At 28.5% G+C, this 13,443-nt stretch overlaps 1 protein-coding gene and 1 long non-coding RNA gene across 2 annotated transcripts; both read left to right on the top strand.

Moving 5' to 3' along the window:
- The first annotated feature begins 616 nt into the window (after nt 1-616).
- LOC110652018 (transcription factor MYB36) lies at nt 617-2,947 on the top strand. Its single transcript, XM_021807511.2, has 3 exons — nt 617-894; nt 1,664-1,793; nt 1,926-2,947. The coding sequence occupies exons 1-3, from the start codon at nt 759-761 to the stop codon at nt 2,626-2,628; spliced, it is 969 nt and encodes a 322-aa protein (XP_021663203.2). The 5' UTR covers nt 617-758; the 3' UTR covers nt 2,629-2,947.
- A 7,471-nt stretch (nt 2,948-10,418) lies between these two features.
- On the top strand, nt 10,419-12,467 carry LOC131179298 (uncharacterized). Its single transcript, XR_009148291.1, has 2 exons — nt 10,419-10,775; nt 12,032-12,467. It is a non-coding gene; the product is annotated as an uncharacterized LOC131179298 (long non-coding RNA).
- The last annotated feature ends 976 nt before the right edge of the window (nt 12,468-13,443 follow it).

Genomic DNA, 13,443 nt, shown 5'->3' on the forward strand with positions numbered 1-13,443 from the left:
GTCAGTACGAATATTGGGTAGAGTATAAAATTGACTAAAAAAAAACAGATACTTGAGCTCTCTTATGTAGGCATCAAGTAGACTTCTATTTTAATGAGAATGGAGATTATAATAAGATTCATATCTTAAAAAAAAAATTTTAAATATAATAAGATTTGAAATTCAGATAAATAAAAATACTCATTTAGTAGATAATATTTATATTTTAAAGTGTTACCGATTATAAATACATGAACGTCATTCATTTATTACGTTATAATCATTCATTTACTTGGTTTACTACTGATCTAAATTTAGGCAAGTGATTGCCCAGAGAGAAACATAAAGCATGGAAATAATATTAATACGAGAAAAAAATTGCAGAAAGAGATGGATAATGTTTTTTGACTGGTCTCTGTGTGGTCCAGTTCGTGAACACATGAAATGGGCATATATTTGACTGCTTCCGAGCTACAATTTCTTAACATACAAGCAAAGCAAAGCCAAACGCAAAACAAACACATGTTTAATAGTTCGGCAAAGTCAATATAAGTGATTCTTCTTTTTAACTCCTTTATAAAGACCCTTCTCCTTCTGCTAAAAGCCCACAGTTTTTGCCCTATTATAAGCATTTGCGTGTTTGAGTTTTCCTTCTTCTTCTCTCTCTGTGTGTGTGTGTGTGTGTGTGTGTGTGTGTGTGTGTGTGTGTGTGTGTGTGGGTCTATTGAGCTTGTTGGGCTTGTAGGAGAAGAAGGTGTGTGAAGTGGAGGTAGGCAAAGATGGGAAGAGCTCCATGCTGTGACAAAGCAAACGTGAAAAGAGGTCCTTGGTCTCCTGAAGAAGATGCCACTCTCAAACGCTACCTTGAGACTCATGGCACCGGTGGTAACTGGATTGCCTTGCCCAAGAAAGCTGGTCTTTCTCTTTCTTTCCCTCTCTTTCTCTGTCTCTCCACACACACTCACATAGATTTATATATGATTTGTAGAAATGCACATAATATATATATATATAATCAATTCAGTTAATGCATAGATCATGTTTCTGCAATTCTCATTTCATCCAAGAAACATTTTGTCAGTCCCTCTTCTTTATTTCTTTCTTTCTTTCTTTCTTTCTTGTTCCTTCTTCTTCTCCTCCTTAAGATTTGCTAATGCTCATTTCTTCAAATTTCAACCATTTTGGGTTTTGTACTTTGCATTTTTCTTTTAGCTTCTTCCACTATTTCCGCAAAGATTCCAATTTAATTTTCTGCTAATTACTGCCACATGTTTCTATATTTTTATTGTGTGAGATAATTTTTTTGGTGCCACTTTCATAGTCTTTGTGTACTTTCATTTGACTGAGTATAAGAAAAGTAGACTGGGCTTTCATATTCCCTACCAATGATCTTATATCCAGGTATAATAATGCTTCCATATTCATACACTGTTAGAGCTGCAGCAGCTATTCAATCGAGTCATTATAAAGACCATTTTCTCATTTTCTTTTTAATTTTCTTCTCATAATTTTTTCAATGAACTCCGTTTAAATTACTTGGACATTGTTAATCTTTTTATTAATTGTGCCTTTGATTTTCTTCCTGCGCAAGATTGTGCATAGGTAAATATATGATCTTGCCTAATATTTATATAGCTTCCACCTCCAAGCTCACCTTAAAAGCCTGCCCCATCTGTCATCGCAGGCCTTAAGCGATGCGGCAAGAGTTGCCGTTTACGGTGGCTCAATTATCTCAGGCCAGACATCAAACATGGAGGTTTTACTGAAGAGGAAGATAAAATCATATTCTCTCTCTATAGTCAAATGGGAAGCAGGCAAGTTGGTCCAATTAATTTTTTTCTCATTTTTAGCATATACATGGTTTGATTATATATATTAATATTTTACAATGTTCTGATTAATATTTTTCTAGTTATAATAATGCTTCAACTTGTTCTTTTGGTCAGATGGTCTCTCATAGCCTCTCAACTACCAGGAAGAACAGATAATGACGTGAAAAATTATTGGAACACCAAATTAAAGAAGAAGCTATCACTTGAAGGAAAAACAAGCCTAGCAATCAAGAACAACACAGAGATCATCACTCCTGCTAAGAATTCTACTAATTCTGCTCCTTGTTCCACACCTTCACTGCCTTGTATCCTCCCAAAGACTGAAACTAACGGCAGCCTCACGTTCTGGGACTCAATAACTCAAAGTTCAGTAACATTGCCCATTTTATCTGATGTTGGTTATGAACCTATTCTCAATACTGCTCAAAGCTTGTGTCTAGACCCAGTTGATCAATTTTCCTTCCCTGCTGGGATCAATATGGATGTGTCGGAATTGGGTGCTAATTTGATAAACAATCAGAACAAAATTGTCTTGTCGTCTCAAGAAGGTTCAAGCATTTCAGATTCATCTTCAATTGCTATAGATCATAACAAGTGCCTCTCATTGCCTAGTAATGGTGGTACAGATCTTGAACATGCTGGGACTATGTTAATTGATTCAGGATTCGGATTTCCTTATGATCCTGTTAATGCCCTTTTGTTTGAAGACAAAGCAGGTGAAGTTGCTTCAACTTGCTGCCCAAATTTTGGTGGTTTTGGGTATGCTGATATTAAGCATCAGCTAGGACAGAACCAAAGTGTTATTAACCAATATTGACAAGGGGAAGGTTTCCTTTCACATGTATATATATGATTTGGATCTTAAAATAGGCCCTGATGATGATAACAATTATCACTCTCAAGTAACTGAAGCTTAGTAGATTTTAGGCAAAGCTTTTGTTCTGTTCATTTGGACCCCCTTTGTTTTCTGCTAGCTATAGCTAATAGGAACATCTCTCTCTCTCTCTCTCTCTATAATGTAATACAAGAAATATAGCTAATGGTATCATGAATCACTGGTCATTTTAACCTATAAGGAAAATGGATATATGAAGATACGAGCAGTGGCATCAGCATGTCTGCCTGTCTCTTACTCATCAGCGTTCACGAAACATGCATGGGTCTCTCTGGCCCATTCAAACTTTACACAATATAACCATAAAAGATTCTCCCTCTCTCTCTCTCTCTCATCTTACAATAGTCATTAGCACATCACCTTTCATGTGGTGGGTGCTCAGTACTGTTAACTCTGCACGTTCTTGTTTTTTCTTTTTTATTGTTTCATTATCGCAGAATATACCCTTCTAACACATAATCTCATAAAAAATATCCAATAGAGTTTATTCACTGCAGGCTCAAGATGCGATATATATAGTAAATTCATATAAAAATTAAGTAAAATCTATATATTTATATCTTTAATTCATAATGGATTCGATTTATATATATATATATTTAAAGATTGCATTTGCATTAACCATAACCTTCCAGATATACTAGGCTATATATTAACCCAATATCAATGTCTACAAATTAGTTAATGAAGGTGGCTTAATTAATAGATTTTAACAGATTTGCATGAGCTTGGTAAGGGTACAGTTAATATTTAGCGTCTTCTTCAATAAAGAAAAAAGATTTCACATAACTTTGCCGTTGATAGAGCAGTATAACTCTTAAATAATCAAGGAATTGTGCAAAGAAGAACTGCCTCTTTGCTAACAGATGGGCGAAGGTCATAAAGATGGATGAAAGGACCTTTGAGTTAATAAAGACAAATATTAAAATATTTTAATGAATTTAACAAAATATGAAAATTAATTTGTTAATAATAGCAAAACTCAGAGAATTAGTAATTCTCCCTTATTTCCTTCACCTAGTGCTTCTTACACATGCGAAATTTATATATAAATTTATGTGAAAAGGAGGAGGAGAAGATACATATATAGACAAGAGTGTGAACGTCTAGCATTAATTAAATTTTCATATATTATTCGAAATATTTATTTTATAAAGATTTTTATTGCTCAGACTCAATTAATTATGAGTCCAAAATATATAAGACCCACCTATAAATTTTACATATTTATATATTAATTTATGATAAATCAAATCTAAATAAGAATTTTTCATTTTATAATATGTAAAAAGTAATTAATGGAGATGAATATGGTTGACCTTGAAAGTGTTGGCAATAGAGGATTAATGTATGTTGATGAAGGATCCTACAACAAACAATTGAAATTAAATATTATTTGTGATCATATAAAGTTGCAAAATAAAATTATTTCTTGATTATTGATTACAAATGTGATAAGTGTTACTTCCTTTTTTATGTTATTACAATTAATTATAGATAATTTATAAAAATCTTTAAAATTTTTGAAAAATATTTATTAATAATTTTATTTTTAATTTGAAATAATCATCTCTAGAGGATTTTTTCTATCTAAATTTGTTCCAAGTTTTATTAATATCTTATATAAATTAAATGAATTTTATAAAAATTTATTTTAAATTTTAAATTTTTTTTAACTAAAAAATAAATTAAAAATATCAATTTTCTGAATTCAATCTTGCATAAAACATAACGAAACTAACCTCTACTAAAATAAGTAAAATTTACAAATGAATTCAAAAAAAAAAATGAAATGCCAACATTTCTCTCTAATTTCTTCTCTTTTTCTCCCATCATCTTCTCTTTGGTTTTATTCCGTAACAGCTTTTATTGTAGCATTTAGCGTTTTGATCATAATCAAAATACTATCTCTTTTATTTATACTGTTCAGTGGCGTGGTATTTATACTAGTGCTTAGAGGTTGAGGGAATGATTCATGAAAAACTACCCTTCTTAACTTTTAGAGATTGGAGAAGCGTTTTAATTAGGGTTAATAAAATTATATCTCTATTTTTACATTTAATAAATAATTCAATAATTATTTTTACCGAACACTTTGATTTTAATAATTATATAAATAGCTAACCATTAATAACTAACAGTTAATAAAATAGTTAACAGTTACTAAAACAGCTAATATTGTTGAGCAATACCTTTTATTTTAGGGTTGAACATTATTTGATTTGAACTGGATAAATGAACCAAACTTATGAAATTTAATAATTTAATTTGATTTTATGATAAATCAATTCAGTTGACTTTTAATTTTCAAAATATTAGATTAATTTAATACTTATAAATCTTTTAATACTATTTCTCTCTGCGTCCTCTTAAGCCTCATGCTTCTGTGCATATCACAATTCATATTTATAATATATACGTAAAATCATACAAAATTAGCAAAAGATAAATACAGTGGCACAATTAATTTAAATTTTTTAAAATTTGACAACTATAAATAAACTTTGAAATAAATTCAAATATATTAGTTAAATTACTAATTCAAATAAGAAATTTAAAATTTTCTCATTAATTAAATAATTTTTGTAATTATAAATTTTAAATGTAGCATTTGAAATCTAAATGCATGTATGCAACTTAAAATTGAAGAAGAGAAGGACAATTTGCCATCCACTTTTCTTTTGTGTTTTGACTTTGAGAGCCATAAATAAAAAATCAAGAGAAATTTTATGGCTATTTTGAGTAAAAGGGCACTCTCTTTCACTTTTTAAATTTTTTTTTTTAATTGTCTATAATATTTAAAGATAAGGTCAAGTCAATGAAGGAATTATCTTTAAACAATTATCAAAACGTTAGACTAAAATTAAATTGCAAAATTTGAACGCAAAATTCAATTAAAAAAAAATGGGTTTAGTCTAATTTCAGAGAAGAGAGAACCTGATCAAATTGTAGGGATAATTAATACAGAATTGTTAGTGCGAGTGTGACAAGCAAGTTGCAGCTATGGCGCTTGACATGGACCCTTTTAATGTATAAAAAATTAATGTAGTGTGTATTTTTTGCATGCTAGCTAGCTAGCTTGGTTCTGGTTTGCAGAAAGTCAATTGCTTGGATTTGTAATGTATACAATTCTGCAATGTCATTTTCCCATATGATGTGAAATTAATTTTCTCATACCATTATTTTATACCCAAGAATCTAGTGATCGTCCCTTGCCTATCAGTTTCTTTCATGCCACCATCACATATATGTGTATAGACAGACAGATGGATGATACGTCTTTACTTATTAGACCAAGTCAAGCTACATTACATTTCTTTTCTTTTAAGAGCCTAATTGAACCTTAATATTACTATCATCTACTTTCAACTTTCATTTTAATATTTATTGTGCATCAAAATTCTAGCTATTTGGTCAAATTAATTGGGTGATTTTAGTCGGACACTCTTTCTCCTCACTAGTCATTACCACTAAATCTCATCATTATTTTTAAATTCAATGAGTATCAAAATAAAATTATGAAATAGTTGATGATTGTGGTAAAGTTAGATTTTCAATGCTAGTTATAGACAAATCGAAATTTAATAACTTCTAAAAATTTGACTATTTATATCAAGATTTAAAAGTTTAGATTAAATCGTCAAAATAACAAAAAATAATTGAATTATTTTTATAACTAGGCTTTTAAAATATAATTTATAATTTGAGTCGTAAGATATAAATATGTAAATAATTTCATTGCAAAACTCCATATTGAAAAAAAAAATGGATTGGACTTAGTAGACAAAAATCTGTGTACAAAAATGTACAAATGCGAGTAATTTGGTAAATTCTAAGCACTTTTTAGATGAACAATGTCTATTTAGCCCTTTATTAAATTTTTAGATTTGAATTTCAAAATTTGTAACTTTTCTCTTTTCTATCATTGGCCATCCAATCAAATACCATAAATTCTCTAACCTATCATCTTTCATCAATTATTCATCCAATCAGAGATCATCCCATCATCCATTTAACCTATCAGAGCTTACCACCCTTTTAACCTATTAGAGTCCATCATTACTCTAACCAATAATGACCCATCTTAATCTCTAACTCTATAATATTTCTCAAGCAAGAGACTCTATAACTAATCTCAAACATTTTCTTCATCTATCCATTGCCATTTTTTTTTTCGAATCAAATTCAGATTTTCAATCTCATTCACCCCTCAACCTCTACAACAATTGAAGATGATTCAATTTTCACAAGAGGGAAGAAAAAAAGAAAATTTTAAGTTGCACCAAAACCAAACTGAATAAATTGAAGAATTCAAAAATAAAAATTAAATCAAATCGAATTTCAATAAAAATTGAAGCAAATTTCTAAATTAAATCGATTTAGTTGATTGTTTAGTCTGAACCTAATAATGCTCACCCTTAAATAAATTGATTAATTAATTATGATATAATTGATCATAATTACTTAATTTATTATCTAATTAACTATGATATACTTAATTAATTGATAAAATACCCAATAGTACTTGATTATAATGTAATTGATCGTGATTACTTGATTTATGATCTAATTAATTAATTGATAAAATACTCGTTAGTACTTAATTATGATATAATTAACCATAGTTACTTAATTTATGATCTATTTGATTAATTGGTAAAATACCCATAGTACTTTATTATAATATAATTGATCATAGTTAATTGATTTATGATCTAATTAATTGTTATCTACTTAATTAATTGATAAAATACCTGACAGTACTTGATTGTAATCTAATTAATCATACTTAATTGATTTATGATCTAATTGATCCGTAGTTACTTAATTAATTGATCTAATTAATTATGATTGATCATAGTTACTTAATTTATGATCTTATTGACTAATATTGCTTGATTAATTTATCTAATTATTAATAGTTACTCAGTTAATAAATCTAATTGATTATGATCTAATTTATCATACTTATATAATTTATGATCTAATTCATTAAGTGGTTTGATTTTCACGAGAGGGGGGAGAAAAGGAAAATATTATGTTATCTCCAAAACCGAACCAAATAAACTAAAAAATTCAAAACTAAATTTGTAAAAAACTAAACTGAATTTCTCAATTAATTGGATTTGATCAGTCAGTTATTTCTATCTGAAACGAATAATACTCATTTCTATTTAATTGATTAATTGATTATGATGTAATTGATCGTAGTTAATTGATTTATGATCTAATTGATTATGATTTACTTGATTAACTAATAAAATACCTGATAATACTTGATTATGATCTAATTGTTAAAAATTATTTGATTAATCGATGTAATTGATTATGATGTAATTAATCATGGTTACTTGATTTATGATCTAATTAATTGTGATGTACTTGATTAGTTGATAAAATAGCCGATAGTACTTAATTAAAGTACTTGATAGTGCTTAATTATAATATAATTAATCATAATTACATGATTTATGATCTAATTGATTATGATTTACTTAATTAATTGATAAAATATATGATAATACTTTATTATAGTTACTTGATTAATTAATCTAATTGTTAATAATTACTTGATTAATTAATCTAATTGATTATTATATAAATGATCATAGTTACATAATTTATAGTCTAATTGATTAGGTAATTTGATTTTCACAAAAGGGAAGAAAAAAAAGGATAAATTTCAATAACTGTCCCTGAACTTATATAGTTATAACACTACAGTCCTTCAACTTTAAAACGTAATATAAAACCTCCTAAACTTTCAAATTTCGGAAAATAAAATCCCTCTGACTTTCAATTACTAATTTTTCAGTTAGAAACTGATGTGAACAGTTTTATTATGATGCTTAGTCAATATTTCTCTCTCCTCTCTTATGCAAAGCGTAAAATTATTCTCTCTACACGTGAAAAATTATTCTGTCTACAGAGAGAAGAATGATTCAATTTACACATAGCTTGAGAGAGAAAAGAGAAATATTAATTAAGTTATATATTGGAATTATCCAGGTCAGCGTCTAACTAAAAAATAGGTAATTAGAGGTCAGAGGAATTTTACTGTGTAAAATTTGAAAGTTGATGGCGTTTTATGTTACATTTTTAAGTTAAAAGACTGTAATGTTACAACTAGATAAGTTTAGAGACAGTTAGCAAAATTTATCCAAGAAAAAAAGGAAAAATATTATGTTGTCTTTTTAGTGGTATGCCCTAGAACAATACATTTGTGTTGTATATTGTAAACATTAATTCTCACTAATGGCATGAATATTTTCAATTAATATGAATGGTTCATGTTTAGTTGAAAAAGTCCATTAATATTATGTTAAATGTTCCATTCTTAAGTGTTAAGAATATGAGTGACAAAATATTTTAGTGCATATGTTATAAATTCGGTTCACAATCTAAAATACTTCATTGGGTATGATTTATCCAGATAGATTGTCATTTTGTTTATTTCCATGATTAGTATGGAATACTAATGAGATGGAATAGTGAGTTTCATGCCATATAACAAACATGATAGACACTTATATGATAAGTAGCCTGAATCAGTGACACAAAATGACTTATACATGGAATTTACTCTTATCAATACAAAGTCATCTAGATCATACTAGTATATATAATTCATTGACCTGAGATAATATAGTTATCTTATATATGGGTGGTCTGAGTTTGATACTTTTTTCATACTTGTACTATAAATGGGTATATGAGTATGTGTTGGCTCCGGTCAATTATATATAGAGATGGGTATTAGTCAAGATGGGATTTATTACCCTAAGTAAATAGGGATAAAATCCTATATCCATTTAATTATTTTTGATGAATCAAGTTTCTGGCTAGAACAGTGAGACTTAGTCAGAAAAGAGTTTCTGACAAGAAAGTCTAATTAGTTAAAAATTAAAATTAAAAGAATGACATATGATTTTAAGCATAAGAGCTTGAAATGAGCCATGACTCCAGCTAAAATCAGAATTTTGTAATGGAGAGATTTTAGTGCATGGTATGTATGATCAGGGTTCATGAATTGGGGAATCTATTCATTACTAATTTGGTAGTCATAGTACATAATGCTAGATATTAACTATGACTTATAAGAACTTGAATGAAAGGAGAGTTTCCTTTAAGTTTGGAATAGTTTCAATAATATTAAGGAGTTAATATTATTCTCATTGCCAATTAGTAATAAACCTAGTAAGTCACACACATAAGAGTTTCGTGATCAAATTCAGATTAATTTAATTAATTAATTAATTAGTTTAATTAATTGATTGAATTAACAAATTTAGTTTGTAATTAGATTACAAAATTTTTAGCATGACTTAAAACTAAATTTACCTATGAAAGTATTTAAATTAATATTTAAAGTGTTTAAATACTTTAAATATTAACTTGAAGGACTAAGTTTAAAGGAAGAAAAGATTATGAACTTTGTCAAAAATTTTGGAGAGGTTGACTTTTCAAAGTTTGACAATTTGACTTGTCAAATGTTGATTTGGTCAAATGCTTACATGGACTAATTTAGACTTAGTCAAATATGGAGGCTTGTGGTTAATTAATTAGTATTATGAATACTAATTAATCAAAGTTACTTTTCTTAATCAAGATTAAGGTTGGACAAATGAACCAATAAGAGGTTGAAAGCTCATTTGGTCATTAAGTCAAAAGTTGACATTTGTCTTTCTAAATTTAATTAAGAAAATGGAAAAGATAAAATGAAGAAGAATTGTCATCTTCTTCCAAGAGCTCTCCCGTCCATACATCTTCCATAAGAGGAAGTGTTTTTCTTTTCTCTTTAAGCCAAGATTCAAGACAATTCAAGTTGTTGAATTCCTGAATCAACTTTGAGAAAGTTTTTCTCATCGCTTCCATAACTTAGAAACCAAGAAAGAACTCTTCCTTCTTCCTTTCTTGTTTTTGGCTGAATCACTTGGAAAGGAAATTAGAGAACGTTGCTTGGATTGAGATGCTATAATTATGGAGCTTGTGTGGATAAGTTAGAGGGTCAACACTTAGTGGCCTAGCTCCCAGGATTAGGCAATTGAAATTGATTTTGCACCTAAGAGGTGAGTTACTCTCCACGAAACCCTAACTTCTAAGTTTAGGAATTTTGTTTCTTATTGGCAAATTGGGACTATTAACACATGATTGGGACCTGTTCTAAGTGTTTTGCAATAGTATAAGATAAGATGTTTATATGACTTGCATGAAACTTTGGGTTTGGAAATTTTTCAAATTGGTAACTATGTAACTGTTTATGAATTGTTCCTAAACTTGGTGCAAGTTTCCTTTCATTGTCTCTAAAACCAAACCAAATAAACCAAAAAATTCAAAAGTAAAAATCGAATTGAACCAAATTTCTAAATTAATTTGGTTTGATCAATTATTTCGATCTAAAATGGATAATGCTCACCCTATCTAATTGATTAATTGACTATGATGCAAGTGATCATAGTTATTTAGGATCTAATTGATTATAATCTACTTAAATAATTGATAAAATAATCCGATTATACTTGATTATGATGTAATTGATCATGGTTACTTGATTTATGATCTAATTAATTATGATATACTTAATTAATTGATAAAATACCAGATAGTAATTGATTATGATATAATTGATTATAGTCACTTGATTTATGATCTAATTGATTATGATCTACTCTTAATTATTGAAATACACTGAAGTATTTGATTATGATATAATTAATCATAGTTACTTGATTTATAATTTAAATGATTGTGATCTATTTGATTAATTGATAAAGTACTCGATAGTAATTGATTGTGATATAATCGATCATAGTTACTTGATTTATAATCTAATTTATTATTATCTACTTTATTATTTGATAAAATAACTTATAGTACTTAATTATGATGTAATTGATTATAGTCACTTGATTCATGATTTAATTAATTATGATATACTTGATTAATTAATAAAATAACCTGATTATACTTGATTTTGATGCAATTGATCATGGCCACTTGATTTATGATCTAATTGATTATGATGATTAATTTATAAAATACCTTATAGTACTTGATTATGATGTAATTGATTATAGTTACTTGATTTATTATTTAATTGATTGTGATATTTAATTGATAAAATGCTCGATAGTACTTGATTATGATCTTTAATCATAATTACTTGATTTAAGATCTAATTGATTAATAATTACTTGATTAATTGATTATGATATAATTAATCATAGTTATTTGGTTAACTAATCTAATTGTTAATAGTTACTTGATAATTATTATGATCTAACTGATCATAGTTATTTGATTTATGATCTAATTGGTTTACCAGTTACTCGGCCGGTTCGGACGAGTCAACTCTATTTTGTTGAATAAAGGGTTTGAAGCTTGAACTGAATCAGTCAAACCAAACCAATCATTATTTTGATTATCAATTAAACTGGTTCGACCAGTTTGGTCTGATTCTAACAACACTGTATTCAATCTATTGTGATTGATTGAATTTTTGTTTTGGTTAGATATGATTGGTTAAATTTTTGGTGGGCTCTGATTGGTTGAGATGTTAATGGGATATATTAATTGGTTGAAGATTGGCAATATATTAATTAATATATCATTGTTCTGGTTTAAAATTGGTGATATGGTTTGAACTGAACTAGTCAAACCGAGCCAATCATTGTTCTGATTATCGATTACTGTATGAAATCAATTGTAATTGATTGAATTTTTTGTATGGTTAAATATGATTGGTTGAATTTTTTGTGGGCTATGATTGAGAGATTAGTAAGATATATTGATTGGTTGAAGATTGGTGATAATTGATTGGTTGAAATTTTAGTGATATATGATTAGTTAAGAGATTTGTGGTAGCTGATTGGTTTAAAAAAAGGAGGGTAACGATTGGTTAGATTTTGGAGAGAAATGGTTTGGAAGGAAAACAAATCAATTTGGAGCCTAAATGGCATGAGGGTAAAGAAGATATTTCACCTCACTTGTACATTTTTTATAAACATTTTTTTGTATACATTCATTTTTCCAAAAAAAAAATATGGCTTGAATTCCAAGAAATAGAAGTGAGCAGAAAAGAAGGCAAGGAGAGCAAGAAGTGAAGAGTTTGATAGAGGCACCAAGGATGTTAGATAAAGCTTTATCGGCGGGTGGTGCATTCACTATTGTTTTTGCTAAGCGGTGTTCCTTTTCAAATAGAAAGAGATTTTTAACATAGAAATCAAATCACAAAAACAACTCACACAAAGAACATCAAACAAGCATACAAGACAAAATCAAACTCAAATCACAACAAATCAAAGAAAAGCACAGAAGCGTGAAAAACATTTGTGAAGGACAAGCTACACACCTGCGGCATGAACAGAAAAACCAAAGGTCTCAGACCGATTTGTTGCCTATGGGAATGACATCGATGGGACAATAAACAGCAGAAGGCTAGCGTTGATGGGTCAAGGATTAAGCTTGGAAAAGAGAGAAGAACTTGGAGAGATGTCAATTTGGGGGGAAGTTCTAGGTGAAAATTAGGGATTTAAATTTTAAGTGGGTTATTTCTGACGTATTTTTTACTGGCATTAATTCCGCTGGAAATTTCATAAATTTTCCGTCACCAATTTTGTCACTAATCGATTTTTTTGCTACTTATTAATAATCTATCGAAAAGTAATTCGGTAATTCAAAAAATTTTCAAGGTGATTCAAAAAATTGTCAACGAAATAATACCCATTAGAAATTCTG

This window comes from Hevea brasiliensis, chromosome 4 (assembly GCF_030052815.1).
Source record: "Hevea brasiliensis isolate MT/VB/25A 57/8 chromosome 4, ASM3005281v1, whole genome shotgun sequence".
NCBI lineage: Eukaryota > Viridiplantae > Streptophyta > Magnoliopsida > Malpighiales > Euphorbiaceae > Hevea > Hevea brasiliensis.